The sequence below is a fragment of the Agelaius tricolor genome, unplaced genomic scaffold (assembly GCF_023055355.1).
Source record: "Agelaius tricolor isolate 1412-34295 unplaced genomic scaffold, bAgeTri1.0.p SCAF_36, whole genome shotgun sequence".
Taxonomy (NCBI): Eukaryota; Metazoa; Chordata; class Aves; order Passeriformes; family Icteridae; genus Agelaius; species Agelaius tricolor.
In genome coordinates, this window is record NW_027269296.1 from 203,512 (window position 1) to 218,296 (window position 14,785).

Sequence of the window (14,785 nt, forward strand, 5' to 3'; positions counted from 1 at the left end):
AGGGGACAAAAAGCCTTCAGACCAGGGGAGCACCCCAGTCCAAACCCTGGCACGACACTGGCACAAGACAGGGTTGGAGTGCCCAGTCTGTACCCACTGGTGCTGGGCAGGGTCCATTTGATTCATCCCAAGTAATTAAAGCCCCTATTTAATCACAGCTGGAGGTTTCATAGACCAGGGCTGGCCTGGGGGGCCATGGGGACCCCAACCCCATCCAGGGAACAATGGACTGAGAGGTGCTTCTGGATGGGCCCTGGTGTGTGAGCTCCAGCTATGCCAGCCCCAGCTCCATCCCTGTTCCTGCCTGCTCATGCCCTCAGAGGGGCCGATCCCACCATTCTCTGTCCAGCCCCAGCTTGAAGTGATGCCACCCTTCCATGTCCAGCCAAGGCCCCTCGTGTCCAGCAGTGCTGGTGGCAGGAGGGGGTCAGGACCCGGGAGGATTTGCCACGGTAACCCCTGTGCCACCACGGCCACGTCACCAGAGCGTGTCCCCATCTTGCTGTCATTGCTGTGAAGGCTCTTAGGGATGTGGGGCCCCAGATTGCAGGTGCCTGTGTGAGGGGGCTGAAGGGGGGACCCCCGTCCTGGTCCCCATCCTTCCATACTCCTCCTCCCCCAGCAGGAGGGTGAGGGGCTTAAAGGATTTTGCTGCGGGGTGACCACAGGCTGGGCAGGGGAGGGGCATCGATTTTATGTTAATGCTGAGCAGCATTGATCGGGGTGGAGGGGCAGCTGTGGGTGGGCACAGCCCAGGGTCACCCTCCCCAGAGCTCCAGCAGCGATGGGCAGGTGGGCAGCGAGGTTAGGACCCCTCCTAAGGTGCTGCAGGCTTGTGTCTGCTTCAGAGCTTGCTGGGGGCTCGAGGGAAGAGCACAGCTCGGAGCTGGGGGCTGTGTGCGTCCCCTTCCCGTCCCGGCCGGCTGGTCCCTGCAGCAGCTCCAGAGGGGAGAGAGAGCAGCCCGGCCCCCTCGCCCGGCCCTGCCCTGCCCCCGAGGGTCCCTCCAGCGCCCCCAGGTCCCCCCGGTGCTCCGGACCCTGCTCCCCGTGGTGCCGAGCCCCCTTGCCCCTTTCCTGCCCGCACACCTGCCCGGCCCAGGTGGCCCGGCTGTGCCTGGCTGCTCTGCCAGCCTGGGCCAGCCCGGGGGGCTCTGGAGGCAGCGAGCCCCCCGTGGCAGGGCACAGGGTGGGGACACTGCAGAGCCCGGCACGGGCAGCGGAGCCACCCTGCCCTCACCCCCGGGGCTGCTGGGGACCCTCGGGACCCCCCAGGAGCCATCCCCACCCACAGCAGGGCGGGGGCTCGGCCCTGTGCCCCTGGCCCCGGCTCCCCGGGGACTGGCAGAACCCGCAGAGCCCTGGGTCGTGGAGCAGAGCCACGTCTCCGCGGCAGCAGTGGCCAGACAACAGTGGAAAATGGCCAAAAATGTGGGTTTAGGCTTGACCAGGCTTGAGCCTGCCCATCCAGGCCTGCAGGCACTGTCCCCTCAGAGGGGAAACTGAGGCACAGATGGATTTATCTGCAGTCACCCAGCAGCTCAGCAGCAGTCGCTGTGAGGGGACACCTTTTTCCACGGAAAAACAACAGATAATTGGGAAGAGCTGTGCACTGACAACAGCAGCATCTGTGGCAGCAGTCTGTGGGGGAGCAGCAGGATTTGGGGACGGGGTTTTCTGGGCGTGGGAATGGTCGGGTGACAGCGCCAGCACAGGAGATGGGGAGGGGCACAGCGGGAGCCTTGCTCTGCTGGCCACGGGGCTGCTCAGAAATGGTTTTATTGGGAGAAACTGGGAAAGGTTTTGCTGCTGCTCCAGGGCAGCCTGGTGCTGGAATTCGGGGGTGAATTGGGCTTTTCTGCCGCAGTTGCCTTCATGGAGACAAAAACCTGGCTGGCCACAACTCTCCACAGGCCTTGGAAGGTCAGGACCCCCCCAGACCCCATCAGGGTCTCTGGACCGTGCTCCCCACAACAACTCCTGTATCCCAGCACAGCATCAATCAAACGCCTTCCTCTGCCTCCTCGCCCTCTCTCCCCGTGCCCCAGATCTCCCCACAGCACCCCAGAGCCCCCTAGCCCTGCTCCCACCCCGGGAGCTGGTGGCTTTGGGGGGGGACAGCTGCCACCCCCAGCCCGGCCAGGCTCAGCCTTCGGGGCCAAACCCGGGCAGCTCGGCCTGGCCCCGGGCTCGGGGGGCTGCTCGGGGGCGGCTGGCGGGGACACGGCCCGAGCGGGGACAGCGGCGGCAGAGCAGCCGCTAGATGGTAGCGTTAGTCCACGCCAACGCTGCTGACACAGCACTTGGCTGGGAGAGCGCGTCCGGTGACCCGGGCGGCCCCGGGGACCCGCCTGCGCCACCCCCTCCCCGGCTGAAGTGAAATCCTGGCAGGGCTGAGCACGCGCGGAGCGGTGACACGAGTGGCACGGGCACAGCTCACCCGCCCCAGCGCCACTGCCACTGCCGGAGCCACCTGCGCCCGCGGGGACGAGTGGGGGACCCCGCTCCCAGCCCCACCTCCACCCCAAACTCTGACCCCAAACGCACCCCAGACCACACGGGGCACGAGCCTGGCGTGGGAGGGATCAAAGCCAGGCCTGGGCACCAGCAGGATGAGGCACCCAGCTCAGTGTGGGTGCTGGGCACCCACGGGAGTCTGGCAGGGCCAGGTCGGGGGGTCCCTCCCACTGCAAAGCCCCTCTCAAGTCCTCATCCTCCTCCAGCCCTGCCCGGGGCTCCATGCCAGACTGATATATATATTTTATGATAACTATAGAGATGCACTTCAAACCTGACAAAGGACTTTGACAGTTTTAAGCATCTCTTTGATTAATACATGACCTTTTAATGCTTTGGATTAAATTAATAAATCTTTTACATTCTAACCCATTCTGCTTGCAATGTCATGGGTTTTGCACGACCTCTCTCTCTTCCCTGCCCTGTCCCTCTGTCCCTCTCCCCCCGTCCCTGCACAGGTACAGTAATCCACAGCCTTGCAATATTCATGGGGCACAGAGCCCTGCAAAGCCAGAAGGGAGGGGATACTCCTTGGTGGTTTTTTTTTTTTTTTGAACCATCCCTAAAAATAGCAAGAAAATTCAAAGCTGACATTCAGGGCGAGGGGACGAGGAAGCCTGCAGAGTTGCTCACTCAGCCACCAGCAATTGCAGCGATCCTGTCTGCGTGTGCAGATTCCTCTGCTGACCGGGCTGGAGCCCAGGCCCGCACTCTGCTCGGCTCCCAGGAGCAGTGCAGCCTGCTCCCCATCCCTGCCCAGGGTGTGCAGAGCCCATCCAGCCCCAAACCCAGCCCCAAACCCAGCCCCAAACCCAGCCCCAAACCCAGCTGATCCTGCTGGGGTGCACGGAGGGGATGGAGCTGCACCTTTCCAGTTGCAGTAGGTCCCAGCTGGAGGACAGCTCTCAAGCTCACCAGTTCATCCCAGTTTAGCAGTAAAGCTGGGGTGAGCAGTGTGTCTGGAGCTCAGATTCCTTCCTTGCTGCCTGTTGATCCAAAAACACGGGTGAATCCCCAACGTGCCCCACACAGGCGAGGCAAAGGGCTGCTGTAAAGCCAGGTGCTGTGTCTCTCCCTGCACCCATGTGTTATTCCATCGATGACTCACGTGTTATTAGCAGCCAAGCAATATTCCCAATTCCCTGGAGTTAACCCTTCACTCGTCACTCACAAAACCACGATGTCATAACAAACATCACTGGTATTATCTACTTTAATTGTATTGTATCTACCCAGCTCCGGGAACATTAACAGCGACGGTGACTTGGTGCTGGGGAGATGCTCCGTGGAGCTGTGGGGAGGGAGCTTATGAGGTGCTTGGAAAGTTGGGAGGCAGCTCCCAGCTCTGCCACCACTGTCCCGAGGGGCCTTGCTCACCACCTTTCCACCTGGCATTCCCTTCATCACATGGCCAAGAGGGGATACAAAAAAAAAATTGGAAGGGCGGGGTGTTAGCAAACAGCAGGGATATTGCCAGGTCTGAGAGAGCTTCTGATTAAAAAAAAAAAAAAAAAAAAAAAGAAAGAATTAAAAGTTGGGGGGGGGGGGGCACAGGGAGGAGGAAAGGAAAAATGGACATGGTTGGCTCCATGGGCATACTGGGCTCTGTGGGCACACTCAGCTCTATGGGCTCACTGGGCTGTAGGGGCACACTGGGCACACTGGGCTCCATGGGCACACTGGGCACACTCAGCCCCGTGGGCACCCTGGGCTCCGTGGGGTGCGTGAGGGCGCAGGGGTGCTGTCCCGGAGACAGCCACGAACCCGTGCACCCCAGGCTGTGGGGAGGGGGCTGCAGAGAGGGGTGGGTGTGTGTGTGTGTGTGTGTGTGTGTGTGCCCGAGCCCTGCCTCCCCGAGGAAGGGGCGCGCAGTGCGGGTGCAACCCGGGAGAGGGCAGCAATGCCCCGCGCATCCCGGCGGGACCGCGGCGAGCGGGGGCCGCCCGGGGGGGTTACCCTGCCCCGGGGTGTCCCCCCCAAAGTGTCCCCTCTCTGTGAGGATCCCCCCTCCCAGGGCGGCGCTCAGCGGCCGCGCGCCCGTTTGCGCCCCTCCCTGCGCGCCTCGCAGCGACTGGGAGGAGAAAAAAGGGGGGGGGAGGAAGGAGGGGAAAAAAAAGAGGGGGGGGAAAGGAAGGACTACAAGGCCCGGCATGCCCCGGCGGTGCTGCACGGCTCCCCGGGGTGCCGGATGCTGGCCGTGCCGCTGACAGCGGAGCGGAGCGGAGCCGCGGTCCCCGCCGCGCACGGAGAGAGGAGCGAGGGGCTGGGCGCGCCTGGCCGCCGGCTCTGCTCCCCCCCTTTTATCCCAGCCCCCACAAAGCCGGGAGCGGCAGAAGGCAAGAGAGAGGGAGGAGGTGGTGGTGGAGGAGGAGGAGGAGGAGGAGGAGGAGGAGGGAGGAGGAGGAGGAGGAGGAGGAGGAGGAAGGGGGGAGGCAGCGGCAAGCCAGGGCTCTGCTGCGCTGTGTCTTTCTTTGCTTTCCGCAGGCGGCGAGCGGCGGAGGCGCAGAGGGGAGGTCGGTTCCCCTCCGCCTCCCGCTCCGCTGCCTTTTGTGTGTGTGTGAGAGGCGAAGGGGGGGGGAGAAAAAAAGAGGAGGAAAAAAAGGGGAAAAAAAAGGTGAAAAAAAGGGGGAGAAAAAAAAAAAGGAAAAAAAGGGGGAAAAAAATAAGCTAAGCGGTAGAGGGGAGAGAAAATCCCGGAAAAAATAAAATAGAGGGGTGGAGGGGGGGAGAGGGAAGGAGGAAAGAGCAGGCAGGGGACGGAGGAGGGGGCGGGCTGGCAGGAGCGGAGTTGCCTGGGGAGAATGTGAGCAGGAGGCGCTGGAAATGCTCTCGTTGAAGGTGGCGAGCGGTGCCGAGGGCTCCGGGACCCCCGCGGCCGGTCAGGACGCAGCCCCGGCGGGCGGCAGGAGCCTCCCCAAGCGGGCGGGCTCCGAGGGGCGCGGAGCGCAGGAGCCGGCGGGTGAGTACCGGGGACCCCCGCCTTTGTGTGGGGCTGGGAGGGGGGGGAGGACACTCGGGACACCCCCTTTGGGCAGAGCGGGGGGGGGGAGGAGGCGGCGTGTCGCGTGCATGTGTCCCCCCCCGCGCCGTCCCCTCCGCTGAAGTTGCGCGGCGAGTTGGTGCCAAATTGCCGGAGTTTAATGGCACTTGTGGTGGGGAGGGGCGTGCGGGCGCGGGGGGCCCGGGGCGAGCCCCCCATGGCGCGGGGGCTGCCGTGGCCGCGGGCTCGGCCGCCTCCCCCCGGACACCCCCGGCCGTGCCCCCCCGGGCGCGAGCGGTGAGTGACAGCTGTCAGAGCCGGCTCCGGCCGCTAGAAGGCAGAGCCTGTCAGCGGCGCGGGGGGCTCGGGGGGCTCCCCGGAGGACGGGGGCACCCCCCGGGGCACAGCCTCCCGCCGCCGGCCCCGGGCAGGCCGGCTCGGGGGAGCGGGGGCTGCCCCGGGGGGCGCTCCCGCGAGGCTGCGGGCGAGGGGCGTGCGGGAGGCTCCCCCAGCCCCGCCGGTGAAGTTGCGTGGTCCGTGGCGCGGGGCTCGGCGAGCGGTTGTTACTCCCGTGCCTGTCATCCCCCCTCTGATTTGTTTTTATCGATCAGCTGATTTACCCCCCCCCCCCCGCCCCCCCGCGGGGCCCCTCGGTGCTTGCGACAGGGACCACGGGGGACCGCGGTGGCTCTGGCGGGGGCTGGAGTCACCCCGCAGGGTCACGCTGACGCCAGACCCTCGGTGCTTGATGTCCCCGAGGCCGGCGCAGGTGGAGACACCTGAGTCCCCGCTTGTTTATGTGCTGGGGGGACGACGTGGCCGTGCCCACGACCAGGTGGCCTCGTGCGTCCAGCCCGCCTGGCCGCGGCTGCCAGGAGAGCCCCCCAAAAGCGGCGGGGTGAGCTCATTGTGTGCCACAGCGCGCGGTGGAGTCACTCCAGATTTATCCTGGCGTGACAGAGAGCAGAAGCGAACCCCCGGGGCGCCGGGCGCAGATCCTGCCCCGCTCTCCTTCCCACCCTGCTGCCGGCGTGCTCTGAGTCGGGGGCGCGTGGTCCAAATCGGGGCCCCGTGGTCTGAATCGAGGCCCCCCTCCCAAGCCTCTCCCCCTTTCCTCGCCCCCCCAGGTGTCCCCTTACACTGGCTTCTCCTGCTGGGCTGTGGAATTTGCAGGGGAGGGTGGTGGTGGTGGTGGGGAGCGGGGGGTGGAAGAGGAGGGCGGAGGGGGGGGCTGGAGAAGGGATGGCGCGGCGCCAAATTCCGCTCTGCCATGTCTCTGTAACCTGAATAGGCCAACTCCATCCCCGGTGCGAGTCCCCCGGGGCTCTGCCGCGCTCCGATGCAGTCAGGCGGGAGGTGGCTTTCGCTCGGCTCCCGGCGTGTCCCCCCGGCAGCCCCAGCCCGGTTCCCTCCCGGACCGGCCGGAGCCACCGCCGGGAGGCGGCCTGGCAGGAGGCGGAGGTGGTTTGGGGGAGAGGGGTTGGCACCGTGGCGGCCACGGGGTAGCCAAGGACATCCCCGAGCGGGGCGGGCGGCAGAGGAGAAGCCATGGAAGCCCATGGAAGGTTAAGGGAAGCCTGGAGGGGCTGGCGCTGCCCTGGCCTCCTTAGAGGAGGCAGCAGAGACCCGGGGCAGGCTATTTCTGCTGAGATCCCGAGGAAAGCTCTGGGAGAATTGTGGGCTTCTATAAATAGTGTGTGTCAGCCGAGTGGAAACAGGGCCTTGAAATGCTCCTGCTATTCTCCCGAGTGCTTGGAACCAGCTCTTGGTAAACAGGGCAGCGGTGGGGAGGGCTGTTTCCTTCTTCCGGGCTCGGTAACAGGAGCGGGAGGGATGTGGGGGGGATTTTTGCCTGGTGATATGGCAGCGTTTTCCCCCTGGGGCCGGCCGGCTGGATGCCGGGCTGTGGCCGGGCTGCCCGGATGCGGGATGGCCCCTGAATGCGTCGCAGATGTGCGTCCTCCCCCACCGCCGTCCCCTCCCCGCCCCACTGCCCGCCAAACTTCGGGGCTGGGATGCGCCGTGCGCTCCGCTCCCTGGGGAGCCGGTGATGCTGGGGGAGCTTTTTGGGATGTGAGGGCTCAGCTGGCCACGAGATGCTCAGCACACCCCCTCCTCTGCCGGCATAGGGGTGCATGGGTCACAGCCTGGTTCCCTCTCTCCCATCCGTGTCCATCCCTCCGTCCCGGCTGGAGTTGTTCCTGCTCTGCCTCGGGGCACATGCTGAGCCAAGCCTTGGCCCCGTGCTGGAGGGCAAGGATTTGATCCCATGGGACCTTCCCAGGCATGTCTGGACACCCAGGGTGCTGGGGACCTTGTTCCTCAGGGGGCTCTGCCTGCAGTGGGGACATGGTGGCGTGTTCCCAGGGTGTTTGCTTGGCTCTGGGGCACATCCTGGCAGGCACAGTGCTGTGGTGAGCATTCGGCTTCCCACGAGGACCTGGCATCGTGCTCATTTGTCACCACCCCTCGCACCCACACCCCAACATTCACCTTGTGCTGCAGACAGTGGCTCGAAAGCTGCCTTGTTATTATTTTCCTTAAAAATAACACAAAAGGGAAATAACTGGGCTGTGCTCAGCTCCCCACTGGGAGTTTTTAGGGTGATGTACAGTGGGCTGAGCAGTGGGAGGGATCCAGCGCACTTCTGGTGGGATTTGGTGTTGGATTCGGAGTTCACCAGGGTGTCACAGGGCTGGGGGGCCCACCCCATCCCTGTGTGCTGCCTGCCCGGTGCTCGGTGCTGGCACAGCCGAGCGTGTTCCTGGCGTGGGTGGGAAGGGGCGAGCGCCAGTCCGGTGGGGTTTTTTTCCCTTCTCCATCTTTCTTTTTTTTTTTTTTTTTCCTCCTTTTTTCTTTCTTTTTTTTCCCTCCCTCTCTGTGGGTTGAGCGTTGGGGCGACAGACAGGGAAAGTCTGAGCAATGGTCTCCGTGCTGGTGCTGTCTTCAATCACCGCGTCCCAGAATCCCTCGCTCTGGGCCTTCTAGGCACAAGGGCTTACAGCGAAAATCGGCAGCTGCAGCTGCGAGTGAAAGCACAAGAGCCCGGCTGGGTCTTTGGCATCGGCAGGAGAGCAAAAAAAAGCTGGGGGAGGCGAGGAGGGAAGGGAAAAGGCGGGGGGAAATGTGCCCTGTGGTTTTTTTCCAGGCTTGCCACCGAGGGTTGTGTTTCAGAGCATCGGTTCCCGGGCGCGGGAAGAGGCGGGAGGATGGGGGGTGCGGAGCGATGCCTCCGGGGAGCTCATTAAAATCTGTCGGCTCCCCCCTTTCGCCGGCCGAGAGAGGCTGGATGCGGAGGGAAGGAGGGAGGGACGTGCTGGGAAGGAACATGCCGGCGAACCGGCTGCCCGGTGGGGACAGTTGCCGGCCCGGGCAGGAACGCTGCCCCGGGGGCTCACCTGTCGGAGCACGTCGGCCGCGGCTGCCAGCGAGGCCGGGACAGGGCTGGCGTGTGCCGGGGACTCCCTCGGCCGTGAGGGGGCTCGGGGGTGATGGGCTGCCCTGGTGCTGGCAGGTGGTGCCTGGTGACGGTGTCTGGGGCGATGCCGGGGGTCAGAGGGTGCAGCAGGGAGGGGAGCGCGAGTGGGAGCTGCCTGCACGTGCATGGGCAGCGTCGGGAGCGCAGGCAGCGTTTGGTGTGCAGGTAGGGTGTGTGGACAGGTTTTGGTGCACAGGCAAACACTGGCTGTGCAGGAAGGGTTTGGTGTGCAGGTAGGGTGTGTGGACAGGTTTTGGTGCACAGGCAAACACTGGCTGTGCAGGAAGGGTTTGGTGTGCAGGTAGGGTGTGTGGACAGGTTTTGGTGCACAGGCAAACACTGGCTGTGCAGGAAGGGTTTGGTGTGCAGGTAGGGTGTGTGGACAGGGTTTGGTGCACAGGCAAGCACTGGCTGTGCAGGAAGGGTTGGTGTGCAGGTGGAGCTTGGTGTGCTGGCAGGGTTTGCTGTGCAGGCAGTTTGGTGTACAAGGCAGGGGGTGCAGGCAGGGATTGGTGTGCATGGGCAGAGTTTAGTTTGCAGGCAGGGTTTGGTACAGAGGCAGGTATTGATGTGCACAGGGAGGGTTTGGTGTGCAGGCAAAGATTGATATGCAGGGATGAGGCTGGCTTGGAGATCATGGGTGCTAAGGTGGGTCTGGGCAGGTGTTTGCAGGAGACCACCCTGGCAAAAACATCTCCTTGTCCTCCCCAGTGAAGGGGACTGACAGGGACTGTCCCCCTTCCCATTCCAAATCGCATGACAGGCTGGAGGGAGAGCGTTGGTGCAGCCTGGCCTGGCACAATACGGGGAGACAGAGGAGAGGCAGAACGTGGTATTGATCCTCTCAGAGGGGAAGCAGTTCTGGCATCCTCCAGCTCCAATCCTCTGCCCTTCCCACCACCAAACCAGCTCCAGGCAGAGGGAGCACCATGCCATGCCATGCCATGCCATGCCATGCCATGCCATCCCATCCCATCCTATCCCATCCCATCCCATCCCATGCCATCCCATCCCTCAGCTGCCGCCTCCAGGGCCTCAAGCCCCACGCACACTCTCCCTCTTCTCTCTTCTTCCCTCTTTCCTCTTCCCTCTTCGCCTCCTGCTGACTTCAGCGCATCGGCTTGGGCTCAGCGCCTGAACATTCCTTGCAAAACCTGGGCCTAAAATATCTGGAGGAGGATGGAGCGCCTTGGGCGAGGGAGATGAGCTCCTCAGCTGCAGGAAAGAGGGAGGCTGCTGGGCTGGAGGCAGCAGGGACGCTCTGCTCCCTGCCAGCTGCCAGCCCCGCTGGCCCCCCAGGAAAACGCCAGGAATAAATCTTGCCTGGTGAAGTCGGCGGTTTGGTTTGGTTTGGTTTGGTTTGGTTTGGATGTGCCCAGCAGAAGCAGGGGCACGAGCACCCTGTGGAGCACCAGATGAGTGGCACAGGGAGCGGGGATGGCATTGGGAGAGGGGTGACAGAAGGGCAGGGTGGCATGGAGTGTGGTGACAACAAAACAGGGGGATAGGGAGAGTAGGGTCACAGGGCAACAGGGGAGCAGGGTGACAGTGGATCAGGATGGCAGGGAATGGGATGAAGGGGGAGCAGGAGAACAGGGTGCCATGGGAGAGGGGTGGCAGAGAGCAGGGTGGCAGGGAACTAGGATGGCAGTGGAGAAGGGTGACAGAGGAGCAGGGTGACAGAGGAGCAAGGAGGCAGGGAAACGGGATGGAAGGGTGACAAGAGAGCAGGGTGGCAGGAGAGTGAGCTGGGTTGGGGTGGCTGAGGAGGGACAATAACTGCTGGGAGGGAGGTGCTAGGCGGGAGCTGTGTGAGAACCAGTTTGCGAGGTCCAGATTGGCAGCAGATCCTGAACCAGGAGGAGCTGAGCATCCATACGGCCCCTGCCGAGATCAGACGCGACGACAGCGACTCGGTTTGGGGGAAGAAATTGGAGGCGGGGGAAGCTTTTTTGCTGAAATGAAATTTGAACCCCAAAGTGGGAGGGAAGTGGAGGTGGGGGGCACGGCTCTCTCCACATGGTTATTACTGCTGTTTTCCACCCAGCTGAAAGGAGAATGTAGCTTAATATGGACCCGCGGGGAGGAGAAGCACTCGGGAACGGGGATTTGGCAGGAGGGAGCTGGGAAACAGCGAGAGGAACGTAGAGGTGAGAGTGGCCAGGGCTTTGCCCAGGGAGGAGAGGACGGAGCCGGGCTGGAACAAGGCGCTATTGTTCTTGGCGAGCAGGGGGCCAGCCGCGGCCCCCCCAGACCCGCAGAGCTGGCGCGGATGTGGGGAAGGTTTTTGGGACCGGTTTTTCCCGGCGGATTGCTGGCTGGGAGTGAGAAGAGCTCACTGTGCTGGGGTGCACCAAAGGGAGCTCACGAAACACCCAGAGAGGCAAAGGGAGACTCTGGCGTTTGATGGGGAGGTGATGGCAGGTGAGAGGACAGGGGTGAGTGGGGGGAATTTTGGATCAGTGAGCGGGAGTGGGGGCGGTGGGGCAGGGGCTTGGTGGCTGGAGGACGATGTGGGAATGGGGCGAAACCCAGCGTCCCTCATTCTGCCAGCACAGCAGAACGTGCTGCTCCTTGGTGTGCGTGTGGGGTGGGGGAGGTCAAAACGAAGAGTCTGGGGACCTCTGTCACCCCATGATTCATGTCCTGCCATGATCCCCTCTTGGCTGCTGGCACCTCTGCAGTGGTCCCCATCAAGCCCTTCTATCCCACATGTCCCCTTGGTCCCTTGCCCCAGCACCTGACATCGCCTCCCTCGGCACTTCACCACTGCTGTAGATGTCACGTGCCGCGTTGCCAGAGCCACCAGCTGTCCCCCAGGCCATGACAGTGCTTGGGGACACCCGAGGGTGCCAGTGAGCAGGAATGTGGGGAACCAGCGGGGCTCATGGGACTGGAGGAAGAGGAGGAGGAGGAGAGTGGAGGGATGTGCAGTCCCTTGAGCTCTGGGAGCTGTGGCCAGGGAGGGGGCAACGAGGCAGGGGCCAGGCTCAGGGCAAAGCTGAGCTTACCCTGCCTTTCCTGGGCTCCCGTGCCTTGGCCCTCCCAGCACAGCTGGAAAGAAAGACCCCCCTGCAGCACATGGCTGGCATTTGCTCCCCATCCCCCAGTTCCCACCTCTCTGATGCTTCCAACGCAGCGATGCCCTAAAGGCAGCAGAAGCACCTTTGCAAGTGCACACTAAATATTTGAACACGCTTGGGTGGCTCTGGCACCACTGCTGCTTTCACCCTTCCCCATCCTCTTCCCTGGCCTCTCTGGACTCCCCAAATTTAGTGGGCACCCCTCCTTTCCTTTGGTGGGTGCTCCTCCTTTCCTTCCAGAGAGGGGTGTGACATTTGCTCGGCAGCTCTTGCCCAGAATTATTCGCTCCAGCCGAGGCAGTGCTTGGCATCGCCGTGTCACCCCGGGTGTGTGTCATCGCGTGTGCCCCCCTCCTCAGCCCACCCGCTGCCAGCCCCGCTGCACGTGGTGGGACCGCGGCATCCGCGCGACGCCCGCCTCCCCATCCTTCATCCCTCCTCTTCCTCCAGCCTCAGCACCCTGCAGCCGGGCTGGGCGCCCAGCGGGGCGGGAAGGCGGGGAGCAGTGTTCCCCTCCCCTCCCCGGCATTCCTTGGGAGTGAAACACAAGAGCTGGCAGGGCACTCCTGCTTTCTCTGGCCTCCGCTCCTCCGGTGCCTGAACAAAGCCCTCCTGCCTCTCCCAGGAACCTGGGGTTTGAAACAGGAGAGAAGGCTGGTGCTGCGTGGCAATGCCCTCCTCAGGCATATTTTGGGTTCTGTGGTGGGTGGGGGACAGAGGTGGGCACGGTCCCCACGGGGGGCAGCTCTGGACAGGGTACCCCAGGGTACCCACAAGCACTATGCCTGCCTCAAGAACTGTTGGCATCCTCCCCAACCTGGGTTTTGCGTCCCCACCATCTCACTGCCATCATATTGCCATGGAAACTGGGCCCTGAAGAGTACCAGTTCAATTCCAGTTTGCCCCCAGTTTGATCGTAGTTTGGCCCCGGCTCTCTCATGACAACACGGGTTGGTGTATCCTTCATCCCACGATCCAGGATGATGCATCCCACAGGGAATGTGCACTCCGTCCCCCTTCCCAATGTCCAACACCCCCCTCCTCAGCACACAAAGCCCCCCCACCCTCCCCACCACCCCCGGTGAAACAGGCCCCTGTCGGAGCGCAGTCCCCGACAGCGAAGGTTATTTTAATGGATGCATTACTTTAAACGAACCCTCCGCCATCTGTTCCACCCCCTAATTACGCATGCAAAAAAAAGCCCATCTCACAGCCAGCGCAGGAGAAAGTAAAGATATAAGTGATTTAAATGCATGTATCCGCAGCTCCGCCAGCAGCTGGGCTGGGCCGCGCTCCTCAGCTGCCTGGTGAGCTGGGCAACTTGGAGGCAAGAAGGCAAAAGGGATGGTTCTCCTGGATCCAGCCCCTCGGGAGGGTGCTGTGGCGCTGGGTGGATGGTGGGTGCAGCAGGCTTTGGGCACGGTGGCTGAATCCATCCATCCATCCATCCCTCATCCGTGCCTCCATCCTGCCACGGCTCTCCCCATCACCCCCTGAAGGTTAGCTCTGCCCGCCGGCTGCCAGCCTCGGTGTGGCTGAGCCTTCAGAGTGGGGACGCGCCACCGTCCCCGGGCTGCCGCGGTGCATGGCGGGGCCTTGGGGGGGACAACCCCAGCGTGGCCAGGCTCCTTGTCCTGACGCTGCCCGGGGGTGGCTGAACGGGCAGGGCGCCCCACGGGGATGGGGATGGGTGTGGGTGGCTCTGGGTGACACTGGGTGCTTGTCCTCTGGCTGAGGAGGGGAGATCTTCCCCCATGCTGCTTTTGCCAAGCAGTAGCTCTGTTTCTAATGAGCCGTCCCAAGATCCAGGGCATCTTGAGCCCTGAGTGCTCTCAGAGGATGTTCGACCCTGGGAGTCTGTCCTTTGGGACACTGGAAGGTGAGAGTGGGCTGGGGGGGCTGAATGAGACCTGCTTGGAGAGGCAGAGCTCATAGGTGATGGAAAACCCCCATTTTTACATCAATCTCCTGCTTTGGGGAGTCCCAGCAGGGACAGGGAGGTGACAACAGTTTAGGGGGCTGTGTCCATCCCCTGTCTAGGGGGAAACAGGGGGGAACCCTGCATCCAGGGCTGACCTACTCTGACTCAGTTTCCCCCATCCCCAGTACAAACCACCCACAGGGATGGGATGGGTGACTGGCATGGCTTTGGGTGACCCCACAGTGACAACACAGGACCACGACCACCATGGCAGGGCCACCGCCTGGCGCCGGAGCCGACGGCGGTGCTGGGTGCCCGTCGTCCCCCCCTCTCCCTCCGTCTCCTTCTCTCCGTGCCTGACTGCAGCAGATGCGCCAGCTCTGCAGGAAGAGGGAATTAAGTTGGGCTGGAGGAATTTTAAAGATTGCTGCAGGCCTGAGGGTCTTAGATCCCCCCGCGGAGATGGGCAGTCATGCAGAATTAATCCTATCGGCAGCCTGGCTCGGCTTCAGCCGGTGCAGAGCTCTTGGAGAGCGCGCGGGAGCGCGGGGGGCGATGCTGGGGGCGGCTGAGAGAGCCCCGGTGCCTCTCGGCGTCGATGGGAAATTAATAATGAAAAATTAAAAGCCCCAATTCAGCCTTTCACCCCCCTCCTTCCTTCTCCCCATCAGCCTGGAGGTGGGACTCGTAGGGGGGGAGGAAGTGGGTGGATTCTGCAAAGCTTAAGGAAAACCTGTTTGCCGTAGCCAACAGAGCCCGTGGTGGGAGAAAATGCTGGGGCCACATCCTCCTCGCAGTGCCCGCCCGTG

At 63.1% G+C, this 14,785-nt stretch overlaps 1 protein-coding gene across 5 annotated transcripts in view; it reads left to right on the forward strand.

Annotated features, from left to right (window-relative positions):
- The first annotated feature begins 4,759 nt into the window (after positions 1-4,759).
- AHDC1 (AT-hook DNA binding motif containing 1) overlaps positions 4,760-14,785 on the forward strand; it is a 51,459-nt gene continuing 41,433 nt past the window's right edge. The window contains exons 1-2 of one of the 5 annotated variants that reach the window (XM_071453455.1): positions 4,760-4,850; positions 5,353-5,473. Coding sequence is in view for 1 of the 5 variants with exons in the window: in XM_071453452.1 (XP_071309553.1) it covers positions 5,338-5,473 (136 nt within the window). In the remaining 4 variants the exon portion in view is untranslated. Of the gene's footprint in view, positions 4,851-4,931; positions 5,028-5,109; positions 5,129-5,250; positions 5,474-10,966; positions 11,123-14,785 lie in introns of those variants that run through there. The other 4 variants (XM_071453456.1, XM_071453454.1, XM_071453452.1 and 1 more) reach the window with 4 other exon arrangements.